Raw genomic sequence first — 23724 nt, forward strand, 5'->3', positions numbered from 1 at the left:
GAGGTCAAGCTCCCCATGGGGTTGTGGCCTTGGAAAACTTGAGGGCAGCCGATCACACCAAGTTTTCCATGCTTGCTGGCACGAAGAGGAGAAAAATCTCCGCTCTCCAGCACTCTCCTGAGCCAGCCCGGAAGCCTGGGCAGCCCAGGTGGGCCCCAGCTGACATTAGGATGTGAGCTGCTAAGTGTCCTGACTGGGCTCCCACAGCGACTGCAGATGCCAGGGAGCACACGGCGTATGGGAAAGCTTGAGCCTGGGCACCTCTCTGTTTGTAACAAGGCATTGTTAGGCAATGCACATCGAGAAGGCTGGCAAGCGAAGGCAGATCAAACAGGATAAAATATACATGCTTCAAAACGTCTAAAACAACTACCCAGTTTCCCTGTTGGCAGTCGTCTCATTCTCTCACTAGAGGGCTTGGAAATTTCCTGGGGATCTGGAAACGGCTCTTTTCGGTAAGCAATTTGCTGCTGCAAAGCGAAGGGACTGAAAGCACCTACCATGCATATGGGCCATCTGCCAGTGAGGGACGTTCACCTTCTTGTTATTCCTCAAGGCCAGCGGGAACGTGACAGCGTCACCAGCTGCGAAGACTCCGGGGATGTTGGTTTGCATCATCTGCAGGGGGGAAGCAGGAGCGTGCGTTGGTGGGGTTTGCACCCAACACAAACCGAAACAGGGAACCGCTCTAGAGCTGCCACGGTCTCTGGGAACACAGGGACAACATCTGCTTGGCTGTGGGCCACCCCACTGGGATTTGATTTAGCGTTCTTCACTTTCAAAGTCGGCAACGCAGGCAGGGACCTCCAGCATCCCTCTGCCAGAGGGTTACTCCGTAAAAAGAGACACAGACTGGTGTCCTGGAGCCCCTCTTAGAAGACCAGGGTCTGTCAGTGAGAGCTTGGCTTATTCCTCGCTCGCAGCACACACCACCCATCAGCACCAACAGCACTCCCAGAGGAGTGGAGGTGGGGAGGGGGGGAGGAAAGATGAGATCCTTTGGGATCCTTGAAAAGGTGGATCTTTCTCCATTTCTTTCCCCCCTCAAAATATCCACACCATTCCGGAACAGCTCAGAGCTAGGCCCCATCCAGGGCTGGGATTTGCAAACCCCTCACTTGCAGGGGGGGTCCCAGGTGCTTCAGTGTGACGCTCCCAGAATCTTGGCGGATGAAATGCCCCGAGGAGCCCCAGGGAAGCTCATCTTGGAGAAGAGCAGACTCAGCTCCTCCTGCTTTTCCCTCAGGCAGGGGGCTGCCCCCAGCCTCACCTTGTTGACCACAATGAAACCTTTGGAGTCGATGTTGACGCCACTCTGCTTGAGAAAGCCCGTCGCTGGGACTGCGCCTGCGGGAGAAGGCAAGAGCTGCTGGCGCGGTAGCCAGGCATCCCCACAGCCCCGGGAGCTGGCCCCGAGGCCAGCAGATCTCCCTGTGCTCGACGAGCCGTCTGCCCCAAGGGGCTGCTCTGGGAGAGGGGAGCAGAGCCAGGCACCCGACACAGCCCCACTGCATCCGCCCTCCACACCTCCGAGGTCCCTACCATTCCCCAAGCCGTCAGTGCACCGGTGTAATCTGCCCACCACCTTTTCCTAATGCTTGAAGATAATTGTCAATCCACTTATCTTTTACAGATATTTTGAAAAAAAATGTATTTAAAAAGGAGCCCTCAGCTTTCCAGACAGAGCTTCTCTGCCTCCTCCACAATCTGTACCTCTTCTTCACCTTTCATTTTCAATTTTTTTCCTCTAGCCTTCACAAATCGGAGTAGTCAATAAAACAACAAAAGCAGAATTAAACTAATTTGGTGATTCTTCCTGTCCACACCATTTTGAAAATTTACAGACTGAGAAAGGGACTTCTTTTCCCCCAAGTGTAAGGGAGAAAAATACCCCTGTCTACAGCATCACCAATTAAAAAAAAAAAATGGAGGAAAAAAATCCAGTTTAGGAAGGCTTGAAAAAAACAACTTGCAAGGATGAAATTGGTTTGAATAGGGTTTTTTTTTTTCTGGAAAAACCAAAGCCATTACTATTTTCCAAATACATTTTCAGTTGCAGTTTGGGGCTGAGGCTCTAAAAAGCCCTTTTGCAGCCCTGCTACGCAGACTCACGCGTGGCAGTTGAGCAGGGCTGGCACATCACTTTCAGCACCCCCAGCTCCCCAGCCCCAGTGACCCATCGCTGCCACATCGCCTCCAGCTTCTCCTCCGCCGAGCAAAGCACCACCAGCCCGCCGGGCGCTGTGCCCGCAGCACCGGCCCCTTACCAACACCAACGACACACACGTCAGCGCGCAGGACCTTCCCGCTCTTCAGCACAACCTCCTTCAGCTGCATGAGAGACGGGGACATCACAGTTATTTCAGGGACAAAAAAACCCAAACCCTGTAGCGACAGCAAGCCAAGCTGGCAGCTTGCTTCATTTTTGACATGCCAATTGACCATAATTCCTTACAATGGCAGCAGGAGGAAAATGGGAGCAATGAAACCACGCAACATCACGCTGGAGTACATTTGCTCCTTGGGGCTAAATCCAGGAATATGAATTTCAGGGGACAGGGAAGAGCAGAGGGCAGCAACAAAGGGAGCCCCCCTTGGAGGGGGATGCCACAGCGGTGCCCCCAGGGAGCCCCTGCCCACACCCTACCTTGCCCTCCTGCTCCCGCAGCTCCAAGACCTCTGTCTGCATGTAGAACTTCACCCTGTTGCTCTCGAACATCTGGAGGGGGGACACAGGACAGAGCAGGGGACATCAGGACCCCAAACCACTCCTGTTTCTGGTGTCCCTGTGCCCCCTGCAGTGCCCTGCCCACCCTCCAGGCTTGCCCTGTCCCACGCTGCAAAGGGGGTCGGCACAACCTCTGTCCCCAACACTTGTCCAGAAGAAAGTGCTGTACAGCACGCGGACCACGAGAGGGAAGATGCAGCCCATTCTTTCTTTCTAGTGACTGCTGCCATCACAGCTTAATCAATAAATGTCAAATAACAAGTTAATTAGTGCAATAAGTGAAACAAGCAGAACCCGCTCTGTCACCAAAACCACCCCCCAGATAGGAAAGCGAGGTCACCTTCATGACAGTGCGGCCAACCCTCTCCCCAAAGAACTTCTTGAAGGGGACTTCCTCCAGCTCCACTAAGGACACCGAGTGGGCCCTCTCCGCGAGGTAGGCGGCCACCTCCATCCCTGGGGGAAGGAACAGGTCCAAGTGGCCACGGGAAGCCCCCCAGCACTGCCCTGCATCCCGAGCAGTGGAGTAGCGGCCTCGCATACTCCTGGTCTGGGAGGTTGGAGCTGCTCTACTGGGAGATCTGGGGTGCCACCAGACCTGGTGGCCACGCCATTTCAGGTGAGATTTATGATTTATGGCAATTTATTCTTACACACCGGTTTCAAAGACCGAAGGAAGGCACCAACCATGGTGAAGTTCCAGAGTGCCTCAGGAAGCACTTGGGGCGATGGACCTCAGATGAGGGAAACCTTCCTCATCTGGGATTGTCTCAGCAAGGGTAAGGAGCTGCGGGCTGAAAACAGCCCTTGTGACTAGCTGTTTTCTCCAATCAGAACAGGACAGTTTTGGTGCTGGCAATTGCATGAGAATCTTCACCAAGACATTTTCTATTTACTGGAATTTTTTTGGAAACGGATCTTTTCGATGATGTGAAGTTTGCAATTGGCACCTCACACCACATTCTTTTCTGTAGATGATTGAACCACTAAAACAGGATTTTTTTAAAAAAAAAAAAAAAGAAAAATGAATACTGAACATTTTATCTATATATTGCCTGACTGATAGCCACTTACGCTGAAGGCTTGCAGGACCCACAATAATTTTGTTAGAATCATATAAAGCAAAAAGAAAAAGTACCAAAGAAACTACAAGATTTTCTCTGTGCATTTTAAAAATTCACCACTCTGATAAAAAGTCAAAGAGAAACAAACCCACAGGCTTTCACGTACCAACAAGATCCTCCCAACTGAAGTCAAATCTAGACACACCAGATTTGAAACCACTCTAGCACCAGTACTGGGCTTGCTGTAGGCTTTTCAGACTCAGATAGTAATATCCGTGTCCAGGCAAGCTGAACGGCCCAGCCTCTTCAGTAAAGGAGATGTCCTTACCACCCACCCGGAGCTGTAGGTCAGACCACTCCGAGGTCCAGTTTGGGGGGGTTACCTCTAACTGGGCAGTGACAAACTGGGCGAGGGACTGGGACCGGCTGCAGGACTACATGGACAGCCGAGACTCGGACACCCGCAGAGTGAGCACTCACCCAGGAAGGATGCTCCCACGATCACCACGTTCTTGCTTGTGGCCAGCTTCACGACACGGTTGGCATCTTCGGGCGTCCGGATGTTGAAAACGTTTTCCACCTCCTTGCCTTTGCAACTGAGAGCTTTAGGCCTGAAAAACACAGACTGAGGGTGATACAGGTGCTTTTCTTGACCCCGCGGTGGCAATTGGGACTGCAGACTCCCTTTCTGGCCTCCAGCAGCATCTCAGCCTTTCCTTTTTTCACCTTTCTCTGGACTGGAGACATAAATAACCCAAATGCTGGTGTACAAGGGCCAGAGCATGACCACGAATGCCAGCACAACAGGGCAGCTCGGTGGCCGCCCTCAAGCCCATCCGCGTGCTGGGGTACCCGCAGGGCTGGGGTGAGCTCCCCTCTGGGGCGACGCAGCACAGCGCAGGACGAGAACTGCTTCGCAAGCTTGTGCTTAACTGCTGGCATGTCATAAAATTTTCAGAAGCTTGGTGGGACACAGGAAACTTGCTCTGTCCTCCAGCAGATGCTTTGCAGCCAGATATTGAAAGCTGCATAAGCCTCCGCAGATGCGGGTTCCGCTATCCGTTCCTAGGGGCACGCTGCTGATGCTGCAGCAGTTTAACCATGCACTACCCGTGCCCTTACTGGAGCCTATATATTCTTAATATCTGGCCCCTTCGTACCCAGCGCACATCTGGAATTGGGACAGACGACGCTAAATAATTAAGGTACCTTAAAAACATTTATCTGGTGTACCTGCAGCTTGTGCATAAGGATTTTGAAATTATTGCCAAAGGCTTGATCCTCTTTTGAACCTCATTAGGCAGCTGGTGCAGATGGCACTTTGGCTGCAGCACTGCAGGCCCCAGCACCAGCCGTTTGGTGTTCTCGGTGGCACACAGGGTTGCAACGGGAGTCCAGCTGCTCTACAGCATCCTTTCCCTGGATGATAAAATTTGCAGGGGCTGCGCTTCTCCAACTTTGTTTTGTGCTTTGGTGTGAGAAGCACGAGGAAGGGAGCCAGGATGCCTCATTTTCATCCTAAAGTTCCAATTTTGACAAATCTCCTATTGAAAACAAACCGACCCCCTAATTCCAGGGCGCTAGGGACGACGCGGGTCCCGGGCGATGCTCTGCGCCCCAGCAGCTGTCCGGAGCAGGACAGGCACATCGCTACTGCCTGTCCCTACCGCTGGACCAGGATTCGGTCTTGGAAACTTCCCTCCTGGAGGCAAGCCTCACAAAGGGGTCAGCATGGGGCAACAGCAGCACCTAGGTAAGGCTGCAACAGAGAGGCATTAAGCTTTCATTGTCGAGAAACATCTTAAAGGAAATGAAAATTCAGATGGATGAATTATCTGATTGTCAGGGTTGAGTATTATTGAAGAGTGAAAAGAAGAGCAACGTGGCAAAAATGACCTCTAAAAAACCACAGGATACTTCCACTCTGGAGGCTTTTGTTAAAGAAAATACTTTGAAGGTCCTGGGCATTAATTTTAATATTCTAAGAGGATTAACTCAGTGGGAACATCCAGAGTCTCTCCCATACGCCCTAGAGCCAGGCCCTAGGGAACAGCACAGCGCTACGGTGCTGCTGGCAAATTCTTCACCTTTTCAAATCTCAGTTTTTCATCAGTTTCTTTGACATCAAACAGCCCACACACCCCAGCTACTTCAGTGGGTGCTTTTTGTTAACACTCTGGACCTTAACACTGGCCATGAAAGACTCCAGGCAGCCAGTCCCACAGCCATCCTGCCAACCCCATGTCTGGTGGTTCCCTGCTTTCTGGGGGACTCGCAGGTGACACAGAGGCTTTTCAGCTTTGGCTGAGCAGACATAACCAGCACAGCTTCATAGAGACCAAGACGTAGATGTATATGATATGGATATATATCACATCAATAAAGATAAGGATGATCCAGCTATAGATATAGATATATACAGACATATCTAATAGGTGCTCCGTGCCTTTTCTGCAAACACTCTTGCAAACCAATTCAGTGTCCAAAATCAACCGCCATATTTGACCCCTTATCCCCAGGCACAAGCTCCTCACATTCTCCCATAAAACGTTTTTTATTGATCTTTAAAATGTTCGTAGCTTACATGTTTCCAGTCGCTATCAGCAGCTTGTTGTATTCCATCTTAAATCCATCCTTGAACACGGCTGTCTTGTTCTTGATATCCACAGCCGCAACCTGAAATCATTCCTAAACAATGTTAAGGGATGAAATCCCGGACACTCACTGAGCTCCCAGCCCAACCCGCTTTGATGATAGGTTTTAGTGCCCGGTGTTCCTGTCTGCAGCTCAGCCAGTTCAGGCCTTAGGTATTCCTAGCTGCCTTTTCACAAATCCTTGAAGATCTCCCAGTATAAACAAAATAATGAGGAGAAATGTTTCAGCCGTCGCTGTCTGCGCTGCTTGCAGGCTGATTACCCTGCTCAGAGGCCAGCTGGTCACCTGAGATCCATGTGAGGATGCTCGCAAACAGCAGGTAAGAAATGATGTTTGCACCAGCTGTCCTTCCTACCATGGGAGGAATGGCATAAACTGTGGTTTTGAACAACCACGGGCGACCTGCGCTCTGCAGCGTAAAAAGGGAGCTGGGGACACCCAACATTTCTGCAATGGCGTCCGGTGGGCCAACAACAGCGATAGCCACCACGTTTCCTAAGCACAGCCTTTGCCTACCAGTGCTGGCAGCAGACGGCCCGCAGACATGCACAGGACTCTCCCTACCTGCATCTCGGTCAGGACTTCGATGTCGTAGGTGCGGAAGAACTCCTTGGGACGCAGGGCGATCTGCTCCGGATGGGAATCCATTGACTGCAAAAAAAGATGTTTTTCTGTCAACAACTGCGGGTTGGACAGGCAAGTGGAGAAAAGCCTGTTACAAGTCAGCGGTAGTCTTAAGTCAGTTCTTATGGCATGGCTTAAGGGAGTTGCTCTACAGGGGCTGGAATCAAAGCCTGTTCAAATAAAAGTCGTCACAAGATGCTGGACTGGTCTCTGGCTCCTTCTCTGCCTGCTCAGACGTTGTAACACACACAAGCTCACAGAAGCCAAAGAAAAGCCCCATTATTTGGAAAACAACCAGCTGCCAGGGGAAATGGAAGCTAGAAGAGCAATAAGAACCATCAGCATTAACACAGCGAGGGCAACACTTTCAAAAGCACCCAAGTTATTCAGCCCAAGTCCACTCAAAAGCTGAAGCCAGGGCATGTGGCCCATACCTGCTTATCTTTAGCTGCAGGATAAAGGTTCTTGTTCTTCCAGCCTTCCCTGGTCGCTTAGGTGAGACCAACATTGTCTTTACCCACAGGGTTAAGCTCACATTTGAGCCTGAGTTCACCTGTCCTCCTAACTCTGTGCACACAAGCTCAAATGTAGGCTGAGGACAAGCTGAGCACCGAGTGACCCGCATGCAGGCTGCTGCATGCTCCAGCACATCCCTCTCTGCCTGCAGCACAGTGGAGATGGGCATGGCCATGCACATAGAATCATAGAATCTTTAAGGTTGGAAAAGACCTCCAAGATCATCAAGTCCAAGACCTCCTAGATCATCAACCTAATACCATCATGCCTACTAAACCATGTCCCAAAGTGCCACATCTACCGTTCTTTGAACACCTCTGGGGATGGTGACTTCACCACTTCCTTGGGCAGCCTGTTCCCCTGCTTGACTGCTCTTTCAGTAAAGAAATGTTTCCTAATATCCAATCTAAACCTCCCCTGCCACAACTTGAGGCCATTTCCTCTTGTCCTAGAGGGATGAGATGTGGGCTTCTCTCAGAAAACCTCTCGAACAGCAGTCTTTCTTGTGCACCCTCCTAGCACCACTGATCTGAAGGCCACTGGCCCTGGTCAAGCCCTGCAACTTCTCCCTGGAGGTGGCTCAGTTGGGGGCCAGGATGAGCCCTGCAGGACACTCCCATACCCTGACTTGAGAGAATGCTGTACTCAGAAGAAACCCTTATCTTAGGACTTGAGGCAGGTGCAGGGTCATAGAGGTTTTACTGCAGATTCTTTAATCACCCAATGTTTGACCCCACAGCTCGGGAGCGGTGGCCCCCACGCCCACCTGCAGGGAGGGCAGTGGAGGGTAGCACACAACCACCACGGTTTTTGCCACTGCCCCATGCTCCAGAGACGGTAACTGGGATGTTGCAGCACACCAGGGAGCAGGTCGTGGTCCAAAGGGGACAAAGCGGAACAATCCGGCAGGACCTCAGGGCAGATTGAGAACAGGAATGCTGCAGTTTCAAGAGACAAGAAGTCTGCTGCTTACAGCTTTACGTGCTCCTCGTTTAATGAGTCTTTCTAGGGTTATTCCCACTCACAACAGGATCAAGAAAAATCCCCTTTTTTTTCTAGCCTGTTCCTGAAAATTCTGCCTTCTTTTCCACGGGCTTTGTGCACCTTCCAAAAGCAACTACAGTCAGAGGTGTTTAGTGGAGAGTTTAACAAACTATGCAAGACATCTCTGGCACGTGAGATGTTCTTACTATTTAACAGAGAGTCAAAAAGGCAAAGACTCACACAGCGGAGGTAAGTGTTTTGGAGAGCTGCCCAGCTGGGAGGGGGACCACAAGCTTCTCCAAGCTCCCCAGCACAACCTCTGTGACTCTTGAGTGCAGGTTTCAGCCAGCTGCTCCTCACCCCAAGCAGGTCTTGTCCAAGTGCAGAAATGGCTTGAATTCTCTCAAAAAACCACATGTGTATTTGCCTGCCTTTGAAAATCACTTTGCCTTGGGACTGGAAGCAGAGTTAGACGCTGCAGTTGTAGAGCACCAGCCCCCATAGATAAGCATCTCTGACATCAAGGGGAATACATACACCACTTGTTCTTGTGTTATCTCCAAGATTCAAGATCAAATGCTGCTGTCCAACCTGAGTTGCTGTCTGATATCAAGTAAGGGTCACAGATCAGTAATAAAAAATGTCTTTAGAAGATCATCCTGTGTCTACAAATTGGTATGCAAAATGGGATGTGTGCCAGAAAAAGTTATCTTTGCACTGCGATCAAGTTACCAAGTTGTGATGATGACTGATAATCACCATACGGTGTTCAGTTTTGAGTCCCTCAGTACAAGAAGGACGTTGAGTTGCTGGAGTGTGTCCAGAGAAGGGCAACGAAGCTGGTGAAGGGTCTGGAGCACCAGTCTGATGAGGAGTGGCTGAGGAAACTGGGGTTGTTCAGTCTGGAGAAGAGGAGACTGAAGGGAGACCTCATCACTCTCTACAACTGCCTGGAAGGAGATTGTAGCAAGGTGGGTGTTGGTCTCTTCTCCCAAGTAATAAGTGATAGAATGAGAGGAAATGGCCTCACGTTGCGGCAGGGGAGGTTTAGATTGCATATTAGAAAAAATTTCTTCACTGAAGGGGTTATCAAGCATGGGAACAGGCTGCCCAGGGAAGTAGTGCAGTCACCATCCCCAGAGGTGTTCAAAAAACATGTAGACGTGGCACTTCGGGACATGGTTTAGTAGGCATGGTGGTATTGGGTTGACGGTTGGACTTGATGATCTTAGCGGTCTTTTCCTTTATTATTCTATAATTGTGGCATAGAGCATCACTGGGTAGTAAGAACCACGCACTAATAAAAATCCTGGGAGGTAATACAATATTTTCACATGTCCCATTTCCTTGCCATAAAGATTTTGATCCAGAAACATAATAAGAAGATCCATCAAGGTACAAGCTGGCCAAGACAGCTATTGCTAGAGCTATGAAGAATACCATTGTTCTGTGCTGGAGTACTCTTAGTTCAGAGTTTGAACAACTCCTCTTTTGTGTTTCATATTTCAGTCCCAACAGAAAAGAAAATTCAAGGGAAAACAGAGACAGGACAAACAAGGAAGAAGAAACATGCTGCTGCAACGAATAACAATGGGGAAAGGTCCTAGGACAAATTTTAAAACCAGGGAGAAATGAGCCATACCCAAAGTGATACAAACCTTACTGAGCTTTGGTCTGTCATAGGGCAAGTGTCTGTCCATCGTGCACATCACGATCCTGTCTGAGAAACCCTCCTGGCGCAAGGTCTCTGCACAGACCAGTCCCGCTGCCCCTGAGGGAGAAGGAAGACCAGTGGCAGCCGTACGTATGGGGCATCTGAAGGTCTGAACCTTTTACTCCTAAACCCCATCGGGGCTGACTCCACTAGCCCTGCCCTTATTTCACGACCCTTCCCAAGTCAAGTAGCTTGCACGGGAGGCCAGTCAGGGTGGATGCACCAGCAGGAGGGACCGTCTGTCTGCGGAGCACGACATTAATCCTCTGCGGGACTCTTATGCCCCTGAACTCACACAAACCCACAAAGAGCACACCTGAGGAGTGCTGCCAACACCCACACACCTCTCACAAGCTCAGGGGCACCAGTGGCTGCTCAGACGCTTGCACTCCCCTGGTCAGAGAAGGGTCTTGCAGCTTCCCCTCTGCACCCTCAGCTCCTGGAGAATTTACAGCCGAACACAGGAGCAGGGAGCCCTCCCTTCTTCACGGCTGAAGTGTGGGTTGCGTGCTTCACTGTAGAGGATTTTGCATGCAATTTCTTTGAGGTTTTTTTTTGTTTGCTTGTTTTTAAACATATAAAAAAGGCCAAGTCAAACAAAAAGCTTCCTTGGGGCTTCCCTCTGCAGCCAGGCAGCTTCATGGGCATGTCCCTTCTTCCTCGGTCAAACTGGTGAGACTTGAGAGCTCAGGTGAGAAGTCCCGAGTCTCTTCTCAACCAGGGAAGCCTCACTTAGTGATGGGCGTTGTAAGGGCCATGGTTTCTGTGATACCAATGAAAGAAGATGGACCTGGGCAGTATCATGGTTTGGTCCATCAAAAAAAATGCTCCTGTTGATGGAGGCGGAGGAGAGTAGAAGAAGAGACTGGTGGGTGAACATCCTGTGCACATCGCCTGGAGCATGCTGAGCCAGGACTGGTGCTGCACTGATGCCAGGATGACCCTCACATGAGCAAGGGGAACAACCCATGTGCCAAGAGCAGCTGTTCCCTCCCAGCCCCTTGCCCAACATTGGACAGCTTGTGTCCTCCTTCCACCCTCCGTTTCACCACGACACGGTCCAGCCTAGCATCCAACCCATTCCAGAAACAGGCAGAGTCAGTAGATGGGATTCACTCAATCAGGCTTTCTACAAAATTTGCATTACACAAGTGGAGCTGGGACAAGAGATAAGAAAAGGTAGCTTGGTGGTTTTACTATTTCATGCAGAGATTTGATATTTTCTGGGAAGATGGAAAAATTTCTCCACAGACCAGAGGCACAGGGCACCTTTGGGCCATTAGTGTGTAGGACAAAAAGGCTCAGGTCTGGTCTGGTCTGACCCTTTGCACAGGGAGGGATGCAGGAGGGGTGACAGAAGGTGCACAGCACACAGACAGCCTGCTCTCCACACCCCCGCCTGGGAGGGGACACACATGGTGTCCCAGCACATGCCACCTGATACCTGCACCGATGATCAGCACATTGGTACTGCTCAGGTTATAGTTGCTCAATGAGATGCATTTTGCCATCATCTTTGTCCTCCTCTGTGTCTGAAGAGCCTATCCCGCCAACAACAAGAAGAAAAGTCATTATCTTTTCTCAGCTTTAACCTGGGTAGCCAGGCAGGAATGGGGACAACAACACTATTGTCATAAAACAGCATGGATAGGAAGGAAACAACTGCATCCTTGTACCCACCAAGGACTCCAAACCCATCCAGAGCACTGCCCCCTCACAAGGTACAAAAGACAAATAAATCCATTATCTTCTGCAAATTCATCCAGGTACACAGAGCTAGGGGGGAAAAAAAAATAGAAAAAGCAGCCCACAGGTGTCATTGTGCAATTCTGCAACCAACAGGTGAGATGGAAATGCAGAAATCCTATCAGGAACTTTATCCTGCACATGAGCAGAGCTTGTATACCGCAGGTTGCCCAGAGAGGTGGTGAATGCCCCATCCTTGGAAACATTCCAGGCCAGGTTGGCCAGGGCTCTGAGCAACCTGATCAGGTTGGAGATGTCCCTGCTCCTGGCAGGGGGGTTGGACTGGATGGCCATTAAAGGTCCCTTCCAACCCAAACTCTTCTGTGATTCTGTATCCAAAGAAGGAGATGGGCCTGTCCAACACTCCAGAGCACACCCAAGGACCTATGCCATTTTAGCCCTGCTGCACAGACCCCTTGTCACCAGCCATCAGAGGCCAAAATCCATTTCTGGTAGAGGAAACAGGGTCAACCCTCTTCATCACATCCCTAATGAGCTGGAGTGCTGCCATTCAGGTGACCTCTCTGGACCTAACACAAGTGCTGTAAGGTCTGGCTGGTTCTGAGCTGCTGGATTCACACATGCATACGTGCAAACATGCATCAGATGAAGGCTTTTCAAGGAAAGAAAGATGGCAGTGGCCTGAATGGGCTTCACTCTGCATCCCGTCTGGGGGTGAGAGCTCTCCCTGCCCGCACACCAGGTTCCTCTCCAGCAAAAGTAGCTGATGTCCAGGCTCAAGAGGGAGCACAGATCACCTCTGTCATCGCCCTGCCACATTCAGCCCCAGCAGACAAGGCCAAAAGGCTGGTGGAAGAGGCCTGTTTCCATGGGCCAACTAAATTAAAAGTTGCTCTGAGCTCGAGGAAACATAGGACAAGTTCAGAACAAACACCCAGTGAGACCTCCTGAATCCATGGACACCCCAGCTCAGGTGGCCAGCAGCTGCAGGGAAGCTGGGGGAGCACAGACAGGATGGGAAGGAGTCACAGCACCTCTGCCCTGCTCCACTCCTGCCTCTGTACGAGCGTCAGGCTGTTGCTTGGGCAGGAGCAGGCTGGGCAGACCTTTGGTTTGCCTGTGTTGGCTGCTCATGCATCCTTCTGTTCAGGATCGCTTCCCCTGCCAGAGGGCCCACAGAGAGCCATTTTCCCCTCACCCCCATGCACACAGAGCAAAAAGCAAAAGCGTGGGCCTTGATTTTGGGATGCCAGTGGCCTCTCACCTGCTTGCTTGCTCGGATGTACACCTTCTCCTTCTCAATCTTCACCTGGGGGTGACAGAACAGCAGCGGTTTGCAGGACAATGAGTGCCTCTGGTGTGACGATGGTGATTACTCCCTCTGTGCAACAGCTAACGAACGGAGCAGTGATCTCACCAGGCCTCCTGCAGGCTGTGGCAGGATTCGTCCCAGCCTGGGGCTGTGGGATGTTTCCTGTCTCGTATCAACTCTGCCCCCATGCTCAGTGTAAAACCTCATTTCTATCTCAGGCTCAGGGCTGGTTTCTCAGTCCCACCCCACTCCTGCACAAGAGACCTCCCAAACCGTGCACCTGCAGCCTCCAGTTCCCAGGAGGTGTCTGATGCCCACAGGCGGGTGCAAGGGGAGCTGCAGGGAGGAAGGAGGGCTGGGTGAGGTGCTGCTCTCCAATAGCCACGCCAGCATGTGCTTGGAAAATGTTTCCTCCACGCACACTTATCCCAATGCAAACAGCCATTTTGCAGATGATACCAGGCTGTGTGGTGCCGTTGACACGCTGGAGGCGATGGTGCCATCCAGAGGGACCTGGACAGGCTGCAGAGGTGGGCCTGTGCCATCCTCATGGAGTTCAACAAGGCCAAGGGCAAGGTCCTGCACCTGGGTCAGGGCAATCCCAGGCACAAATCCAGGCTGGGTGGAGAATGGATGGAGAGCAGCCCTGAGGAGAAGGACTTGGGGAGCTGGTGGACGAGAAGCTCAACATGAGCCGGCAATGCGCCCTTGCTGCCCAGAAGGCCAACCGCATCCTGGGCTGCATCAAGAGAAGCGTGGCCAGCAGGTCGAGGGAGGTGATTCTCCCCCTCTACTCTGCCCTGGTGAGACCCCACCTGGAGTACTGTGTCCAGTTCTGGAGCCCCCAACACAAGAAGGACATGGACCAGTTGGAGAGGGTCCAGAGGAGGCCACACAGATGATGGGAGGGCTGGAGCAGCTCTGCTGTGAGGCCAGGCTGAGAGAGCTGGGGCTGTTCAGCCTGGAGAAGAGAAGGCTCCGGGGAGACCTGAGAGCGGCCTCCCAGTGCCCAAAGGGGGCTGCAGGAAAGGTGGGGACAGACTGTTCAGCAGGGCCTGTTGTGACAGGACAAGGGGTGATGATTTTAAACTAAAACAGAGTAGATTTAGATTGGACATAAGGAAGAAATTTTTTACAATGAGGGTGGTGAGGCACTGGCCCAGGTTGCCCAGAGAGGGGGTGGATGCGCTATCATTGGAAGCGGTCAAAGGGAAGTTGGATGGGGCTTTAAGCAATGCGATCTGGTTGGAGATGTCCCTGCTCCTGGCAGGGGGGTTGGACTGGATGGCCATTAAAGGTCCCTTCCAACCCAAACTGTTCTGTGATTCTGTGATTCCTGCTGCTGCAGGAATGAAAGTCTCACCTGGAACCTGGGTAAGCTGTCCAAGCCAGGAAAGTCCTCTATGTCACCTGTGCTGATGCTGAAGCAAGCTCCATGCCAAGGACAGCGGACTCTTCCTTTGGACAAAACCCCTGCAGGAAACACAGCAGAGCAGAGTTGGTGCTGCCCTGCAGCTGCCTCCCATCCTCCCTGCCCGCTGAGACGGAGCTGCCATGACCTGGCTGGGCAGGGATGGCGGAGGCCAGGTCTCCCTCCTGCCGTCCCGATGATGGTGGTCTCCTTGACTTCTTCACAACGTGAACGCTGCTGCTGGGTGAGGCTTACCTCCTGAAGGCTGAAGGTTACTGCCCAGGGCTTCCTGCACTGGCAGGGGCGGTGCCACTCCATGCAGAGCAGCTTCAAAGTTCAGACTCTGAGAGTGTGTCCCCATGACACTCCTTCTTTACGCACAGGTGTCACCTCTCCTACAGCTGTTGACAGCCTACATGGCAGCTGCCGTGGACCTAGATGGTCAACGCCATCTGGGCTACATGATGTGGAGTTCTCTTAACGTGTGCATGGGAACAGTCCAGCTGTTTGGGTGAATGATGAACACAGTTACCAACTGGGAGTTGTATGGGGGATCCCATCCAAAACACCCTCGCTGGCCGTGCCCTTCCAGCGCCTTTGAGCACAGCTCCAAAGCTGTCGGCTCTGCCTGGAATGTGATCTCGCTCTCCGGCAGGGCCGGGGGCCGCAGGCTCCAGGGTCTCGCAGGCACCTGCACAAGCCCCAGCGGCACCCAGAGCAAGCAGCGCCTCAGGGAGAGCATCACCTGTTTAGAGCGAGGGTGTTTCGGAACAGATCCTGAGACAGCAATGAGCCTGCACACCGCCAGGAAGGCACGGGGCATGCCCAAAGCCACAAGGTCACTCCTTGCAAGTGTTTGCTCAGAGGCAAACCTTGGACTTTGGCTTTCCCTGCCTGAAAGAGCTGGCTCACGCCAGGGCAGAGCGAACGGCGACAATTTGTCCATGCTGGACTGGTCCTGAGCTTGCAGTGCCACGGCTCATCACCCACCACACAGGGGGACGCGGGGGCACGATCCCTGTCCCTGCGTAGGGACTTGCCTGAAGCTCAAGCTGAGAAAATGCTATTTTTAAAGTGCTAAGACGGGAAACCACTGCACCTCGTCCCACTTCAATCAGCAGCATTTTTTTTTTGCTACTGAAAGGATCCCATCAACCCAAAGAGCTTCCTCCTTCTGCCACCAAGAGGATTTTGATGAACAGAGAGCTGTGGTTTTGTGGGGTTTTTTAAGACTGGATGGCCTGAAAAATCGTAAGGTGATTTATTTTTCCCTTTAAGACACTTTTTAAATTCCTCAGCGGCTGGGAACTAAACAGCACACTATGAAAAGCCTCATAAAAATAGGCTTTGCGTGGGGACAGTGAGCTGCAGGTGTTTCGTACCATCCAAGACAAGTTCAGCTCCAACTGAAGGAGGAAGCAGAAGTTGAATTTAACGGTGCCTGTGCCGTTTTGCTCAAGTCACCCAAAGAAGCCCCAGCCCTGTGACCAGCAGTGGCAACCTCAGGTCACCAGCAAACCAGAGCTGTGGCAAAGTGACCCCAAGAAGGTTTGAGCACCCCAGCTTCCTGCCCTTGCCCTCCCCCAGCAAGAAGATGCCAAGATGATGCTGAGCGCGCGGCATGGCACCGCCACATGCCCGTCAGCACAGCTGGATGAACACTGGGCTGTCTTGCCAACGCTATGATGCCCTTTGGTCCTCTCTGAGGACGTGGTGCAGACTGACCTTTGACCAGTGGTGCCCCATAGTGGGGACATTTGTGTCCCATGGCGTGGAACTCGCCACTCTCCTTGATAAGCAGAGCCTTCCCGCAGCCCAGGTCCACTTCGCGCATCCTGGGATGAGAGGAGCACAGAAAACACAGCAGAGCATCAGCCTGGCAGGGGATGCCAAGCCCTTGCCCTGCACCCCAGCCCTTGTCACGCCAGGCTCCCCTGCTCCTTCAAGCTGCTCAGCACCAGCTCCAGGTGACTTACAGCTGTGGGTCACTCCTGTCACTGAACCGGCTTTAGAGGCGGCCTTGCTGCTCCCAGCCTGGGGCACATCCAAGCTGGGCCATTGAGTGGCAGCTTCTTCAGCCATCACTGTGCCAAGAGGTGGCCCAGCTGCTCAGAAGCGGCTGGTGGTCTCCAACCAAGGCCAGGGGGACACAATAAAGCTTTTCAGCATGTAGTAGGAGCAAGAAAACAAACAGGTTTTACTGCAACATCACCTCCCCTCCTGGCCCCAGTGGCTCAGCAGGCCCCTGCCACGCTTGTGAACACAAATACAACATTTCTGAGACCTGAAAACCAGGAGGGGTAGTTCTGACCCTGTGACTCAGGCCTTGGGGTTGGACTCCCTGCGCCTCAGAGGGTCGTGATCTGGTCCTGGCCACATCCCAGGGTCAACAACATGGGTCACCTTTTCCTGATAAACCCCTCAGGACAGCAGACACCTATGTGTGACCTCCTCGCTGTTTCCCTCAGCAGCTTTGGCAGAGTAAAGCTGCCTGCGACCTGCTCACCTGCCCTGCTTGCCCACCTGATTTCCAGGGAACCAGGCGCAGAATGCAGAGCTGCTGTTCTCTGGAAGCTTTCCCTCTTCCAGCTGGAAAGCCTGTCCCCACACAACTCGATGTTTATCTGGAAATTCTGGTTTTTCCCATTGCACAAACTGGACCATCTCTACAGTGAGCCTGCCACCTTGCATTCGGCGTACCGACTACACCGCTGTGCACCCAGCAAACACCATCATCTACCTGGACTTGTGCAAAGCTTTTGACACTGTCCCGCACGACATTCTTCTCTCTAAACCAGAGAGACATGGGTTTGATGGACAGACCACTCGGTGGATAAGGAGTTGGCTGGATGGCCGCACTCAGAGAGTGGTGGTCAACGGCTCAATGTCACGAGTGGTGTCCCTCAGGGGTCCGTGTTGGGCCCGGCCCTGTTCAACATCTTTGTTGGCGACATGGACAGTGGGATAGAGTGCACCCTCAGCAAGTTCGCCGATGACACCAAGTGTGGTGCCGTTGACATGCTGGAGGGGAGGGATGCCATCCAGAGGGACCTGGACAGGCTGCAGAGGTGGGCCTGTGCCAACCTCATGGAGTTCAACAAGGCCAAGGGCAAGGTCCTGCACCTGGGTCAGGGCAATCCCAGGCACAAATCCAGGCTGGGCGGAGAATGGATGGAGAGCAGCCCTGAGGAGAAGGACTTGGGGAGCTGGTGGACGAGAAGCTCAACATGAGCCGGCAATGCGCCCTTGCTGCCCAGAAGGCCAACCGCATCCTGGGCTGCATCAAGAGAAGCGTGGCCAGCAGGTCGAGGGAGGTGATTCTCCCCCTCCCACTCTGCCCTGGTGAGACCCCACCTGGAGTACTGTGTCCAGTTCTGGAGCCCCCAACACAAGAAGGACATGGACCAGTTGGAGAAGGTCCAGAGGAGGGCCACAAAGATGATAAAAGGGCTGGAGCACCTCTCTTATGAGGCCAGGCTGAGAGAGCTGGGGCTGTTCAGCCTGGAGAAGAGAAGGCTCCGGGGAGACCTGATAGCGGTCTTCCAGTACCTCAAGAGGGCCTACAAGAAAGATGGGGAGAGGCCTGTTGTGATAGGACAAGGAGTAATGGTTTTAAAATAGAAGGGGGTAGATTTAGATTGGATATTAGGAAAAAAATTTTTACAATGAGGGTTATAGAACACTGGAACAGGTTGCCCAGCGAGGTGGTGGAAGCCCCATCCCTGGAAACGTTCAAGGCCAGGCTGGATGAGGCTCTGAGCAACCTGATCTGGTTGGGGATGTCTCTGCTCCTTGCAGGGAGGTTGGACTAGATGACCTTTGAAGGTCCCTTCCAACTCTAACCATTCTATGATTCTATGATTCTATGAGCTCAAGAAAGCTACTGGTTGTGTGTGATCCCTGAATGCCATTCATGCGTGATAGGTCCCAGGGTCTCAGAAGAACGGGGCTCACTTTGCATGCTCATGCCTCTTTGGGTAACCTCCCAACATCCCAAGTGCTGTCCCATCACTTGCACCGAGGCTAGAGAGACGTTTGTCCCGCTCTCTGCTTCACTGCCATGGAGATGAGACCAGAGCTCAGTCCACTGGCACCTCGGTAACACCTTGGACAAGACTTCAGGCAGGTGCCTGCTCCACCTGCATCAACTGTCCCACTAGAGTAACGGCAAATGCTCGATTTCCTTGCCATCTCGGGTGAAAACAGCAGTAGATCTCATCGTACCTGCCCTTGGGAGCCGTTTAATGCCTGTAGATTGCAGCCCCACTCCTGAGAGACACAGCTCTGCTCCCTCCCTGTGTAGGACACTTGGCCCTTGGAGGTCCCTCCGTCAGCACAGTACAAGTCCTGCCACATTCCTCAGCTCTGCACTGCCTCAGATAAAAGCTGCAGTTAAATGACAACCATAACTCTATGGGAAGATAAGATAAGATAAGTCTAAGGGTTTACGAGTTACCCAAGGAACTGTGTGATCTGAGAGAGTCAAAAACAAGACCTGGTGTCTTCAAGGCAGCTCACAGCCACCTGCCAGGCTCCCGACCCCACAGTCTTTCCAGAGCGAGCAAGGGGATGATTTACACCTCACTGCTCCCCGCTGAGCTATTTACTCCATTGGGAATTTGTCCTGTTGCCCCACTCCACTCCCCACTTGGAAAGCACCAGTGAGAACTCAGCTCTGGCCTGCAAAGGACCTTTGCTCAGGAGCTGAGGGAGCGCTGGGGGCTATTTTGTGTCTGCAGCTCATTGACCTTTTTCCAGTCAGGCTGTGCCAGAGTTTATCCTCCAGTGTCTTTTACTGGTTCTGCTGAGATCATCTTGGTTCCAGTAAGATGAGAGTGGTGGAGGACTGGCCCATGTTGCCCAGAGAGGTGGTGGATGACCCATCCCTGGAAACATCCCAGGCCAGGCTGGACGGGGCTCTGAGCAACCTGATGTGGTTGGAGATGTCCCTGCTCCTTGCAGCGGGGTTGGGCTAGGTTGGGCTTTACAGGTCCCTTCTCACCCAAACCATTCCATGATTCTGAGATAGAAAGGGTGGGCAGAAAGAGGACCTTGTGCTTGCAGACTCCACTAACACAATGTAGAGATGCCTGAACCCTTGTGCCAGTGCACGCTGCCGCTGTGCCCGTGCACGTCTCTGACCAACACACTCCTTCAGAGAAGCAGCCCAGAAGATCCCTCCGGACATCAGAGCAAGCAGGGACTCCTCTGGTCCGGCCCGTTGCTTACACAAGCCGTGGGAGCTTCTCACAGCACATCTCTTTTGAGCTAGACTCAGTTTGACAGGGAAAAAGCTGTTCTCAACATAAAACATGTAGTGATGGCAAGCCTGTTGCCATATTTGGTAGTGTGTTTCAGTAGCTGAAAGCAAACACACGGCTGAAGCGTGAGCCCCGTTTCCAGACCAATGCTGGTTTCCAGTCCTGCCTTTAGCCGAGCAGCTCCCTGCTACAGCCGCCTGCAGCCAGGCACATTCTCAAGGACTGCAGCCAGCTCCCTGCTCACCTTCTCAGCATCCTTTCACCTCCTACACTGCACGCTTTCCAGTCAATGGATCTATTGCAGCTCTAATTTTCCAACGTCCCTCTTGCGCCGGGGCACTAAGGCAGAGCACACTCTTACGAGCACCCCAAACGCCAAGTCAGCAGAAGCTGCCTCGGTGAACACTCGGTGTTCAGCCGTTTGGCTACATCTTGACTCTGGAACAGGACCCTCTCTGTGCAACCAGTATTTCCCAGGACAGCCTCCCCTTTTTGCTCTGCTCCAGTTTCAAGGCAATCCCACTCACTGCCTGTGCTCTGCCCCAGGTCCTCTCCTCCCCAGCCTTGGGAAGGAGGCAGTGGGTTGCCCATCACCTCCCAGAAGCAGCCCTGCAGCCACTCTGCTTGCCTTCCAGTCCAGCGCATCGCTACTGACTCCTCAGCCCCACCTCTTACAGGAGGAGGCCACTTGCCTCCAGGTCCCAGTGGCCCTCCAGCTTCTCGGAGCTGCAGCAGGGCTTGCAGAACCAGCCACATCTTGTCACATGAAGATTTAATCCGACAGAGTCTGGTGTATCCCTTCGTAGAATGGTTTAATAGGTAAATGGTCTAATGGTGAATTCGCATCACAATGAAAAAAAATCCAGTTTATTCCTGGATGAACTTACCTAACGAGAAGACTTTATAGCCCAGGAAGCCCTTAAGTTAAGCACAAAGTAGCCTGTACTGCATGGATTACTCTAGAATATTATCACAAGCAAAAGTTCAATTTAAAGCAAATAGCTGCCAGACTCCTGCCGTGTCCCACACACCTGACCTCACCGCCTCACTGGAATGAAAGCTATTTGGAACTACATTTTCTTTCACACAAGGAGAGAGCCCACTGAGATGCTGGCCATCAGACTAACCAAACATGCTGCAGAAAAGAAACATCAGCCTATAGAGCTCAGTGACCAGGACAGGCACTTTTTAGACTTCAGAAAACTCTTAAATCAGGGTAGAGAAACTGTAGACAACTGAAGTGTGTTGCCATTAGCAAAAAAAAAATTGGAAAAGTGTATCCTTGGTGAAAAAGCAAATTGAAAGAGATGAGCTCAACTAGAAGAGGAAGGCACTGCAGAAGTGATGGAGCACGCAATCTGCCCCATCATCCCCAGCCATGCGCATATAAATTTACAAAATTTGTTAGGGTTATCTAACACAAGCTGAGCAAAGCCTGTTGAGAAATTCTGCTACAGAACATCACATCTTTCTAAGACGAGTCTCAGGGTGGATCATGCAGGGAACCACAGATTTTCTGGTAAAAAACAGTTGGCACTTGTCCATGATGTCATTTTTTTAAGATGGTTTTAAGATGAACAACAACAAAAAATTATCATCTCCAGAAACACTAAAGAACAAGATAGGGGGTTCTCTTTGGATTATAAGGTCTCTCAAGTTCTACCTGCAAACATTTTAGGCACTCACTGTCCATTCTCCAGGTCCTTCACATGGCACACAGATGCTTCCACCACATCCTTTGGGTTGTGGTAGGGATTGCTGGCGATGGGATGCTCCTCAAGATGATAATGCCGGGCAGTCCCGTTGACTTTGTAGATCAGGGGGCTGGCTTTCCCATTGGGTGACATCTCCTCCTTGCTTCTCTCCTTCTCAGGTATGACAACTTCAATTTTCACTTCAACTGCAGGAACAAACAGAAATCTTCATTAAAATGAAGTCAGAGGTTTTCCTGGAGTTTTGCCTTTCCCTTCTTCCATGGACTTTGAAAAGGCTGACAGACATCAGAACAGACATTTTTGGTTGGCTTTCATATCAAACTCAGCTTGATTACCCGAGCCCGTTATTCCATTGTTCTTCCTTCACCTTTGCAAGTGTGCAGTACCTATTCCTGCAAGCAGACATTAGTCATTGGTGCAAAACAACCCCTCAGTCACAAATCCTCTCCTCTTTAGTAGAAAACAGCTTCAGGCAGCTCAATGCGAGGCATGCCAAGGCCTCCAGGGCTCAGAGAGACTTCAAAAAAACCTTTAATTGTTTGTAGGTAACATTAACCGAAAGAGAAAGCCAACACTGCATGGTGTATAAAGCTGCTTCATTAGATGGAGACCAATTAATAAGGAACTAGAAATACCCAAAATTATTTCTGTGTGAGTTTTTCAGCACAGAGTGAATCTTCAGTGTTAAGGGAGAAGAGTAGGGGCTGTTTGTTTTACTGAGTTGTACACCTTTGAGGAGCTTTGACAACAAAAGCATCCCTGGCCTGGAGACCAGGGGATCAGGCTGAGGGACAAGTGAGAGCTGCTTGTGCCAGCCCAGGACATCCCCCTCACCATCAGAGGGGACAGTAGAGCCACAGGGTCCGCTCGGCCCCACCACCACCCTGGGTGCTGTCACGGGGCAGTGATGGAACAAGGCAGCCCCTGGCACGGCACAGCTGTCCCTCCATCCCACCCCGGCCTCCCACTGCCTCCATCAGGATGTGCTGCCGGTCCTGCCCTGCCCACGCAGGGGTGGAGTGGGAGCACAGGGGCTCTCCTCGGCCGCCCAGGTGAAGATGTGCAGATGTTCATCCAAGCTCCATGAAGGGCAGCGCTCACCCAACCTTGCTGGGCACCCACCCAGCCATGCCCCCCCATCCACTGCCCCATGCCCAGGGGAGCAGGCTGAGATATGAGCATCAGCAGAAGCCAGTGATGAGCTCTGACATCATAAAGTGAGAAACATCTCTCCTGGGGACTTCATAAAATGAAAGCCATTAATATTTATAATAAACCTCAAGGGAGCTCTAGAGCGAGCCGGGGGGCAAATGCCAGCGACTAAAGAAGTATCTCAAGCAAATAGGAGATGGCTGCGCTTTCCCCATCTTGTAAACGTCATGAACAGGAAAAGCTGTTGTGATGGTTTAGCCCTGGTCACCACACAGTTTCTCTCTCACCCTCCCCCTACCCAGTGGGACAGGAGAAACTGGGAAGAAAGGAAAACTCGTGGGTTGAGATGAAGACAGTTTACTAGAATAGCATAGGAAAACTACAGTAATAACAGAATATAAGGATATTAAAATATACAAAATATACAAAATGAACAATGCACAATTTCTCACCACCTGATGTCCCAGTGACCAACACAGCCCATCCCGAGCAGCGATCACGGAAACAACACCAAGCAGCAAGCAAGGAGTGAAAGCGAGCCAGCAAGGCAGGGGGAAGGATGGCAGCAAACGAGACAGATGCCAAGAAGACAGATACCCGCCCTGGCCAACCCCCACTTCTATACTGAGCATGACGTTTATGGCATGGAATACTCTCTTTGGCCAGTTTGGATCAATTATTCTGTCTGTCTTTTGCCCAGCTTCCCGCATCTGCACATCAGCGAGACTTGGAAAGCCGGACAGTGTCCTTGGTCTCATTCACAACAACTCATATCATCAGGGTGTTTACGAACATCCTTCACTCATGAAATCCCAAACACACCGGCTACTGAGAGAAAAATTAACTCCATCCCTGCCGAAACCAGGACAGCTGTGCAAAAG

At 51.8% G+C, this 23724-nt stretch overlaps 1 protein-coding gene across 4 annotated transcripts in view; it reads right to left on the reverse strand.

Moving 5' to 3' along the window:
* AIFM3 (AIF family member 3) overlaps nucleotides 1-23724 on the reverse strand; it is a 47703-nt gene that overhangs the window by 8017 nt on the left and 15962 nt on the right. For 2 of the 4 annotated variants that reach the window (XM_086761328.1, XM_086761330.1), the window contains exons 3-16: nucleotides 21663-21876; nucleotides 16441-16550; nucleotides 14668-14777; nucleotides 13257-13301; nucleotides 11730-11826; nucleotides 10230-10342; nucleotides 7012-7098; nucleotides 6377-6468; nucleotides 4273-4403; nucleotides 3069-3184; nucleotides 2648-2719; nucleotides 2268-2331; nucleotides 1271-1347; nucleotides 501-618 (exon numbers count right to left, since the gene is read on the reverse strand). In XM_086761328.1, coding sequence (XP_086617454.1) covers nucleotides 501-618; nucleotides 1271-1347; nucleotides 2268-2331; nucleotides 2648-2719; nucleotides 3069-3184; nucleotides 4273-4403; nucleotides 6377-6468; nucleotides 7012-7098; nucleotides 10230-10342; nucleotides 11730-11826; nucleotides 13257-13301; nucleotides 14668-14777; nucleotides 16441-16550; nucleotides 21663-21876 — 1446 coding nt within the window. Of the gene's footprint in view, nucleotides 1-500; nucleotides 619-1270; nucleotides 1348-2267; nucleotides 2332-2647; nucleotides 2720-3068; nucleotides 3185-4272; nucleotides 4404-6376; nucleotides 6469-7011; nucleotides 7099-10229; nucleotides 10343-11729; nucleotides 11827-13256; nucleotides 13302-14667; nucleotides 14778-16440; nucleotides 16551-16691; nucleotides 16821-21662; nucleotides 21877-23724 lie in introns of those variants that run through there. The other 2 variants (XM_086761332.1, XM_086761331.1) reach the window with 2 other exon arrangements.

This window comes from Chlamydotis macqueenii, chromosome 17, assembly GCF_036417535.1.
Source record: "Chlamydotis macqueenii isolate bChlMac1 chromosome 17, bChlMac1.mat, whole genome shotgun sequence".
Taxonomy (NCBI): Eukaryota; Metazoa; Chordata; class Aves; order Otidiformes; family Otididae; genus Chlamydotis; species Chlamydotis macqueenii.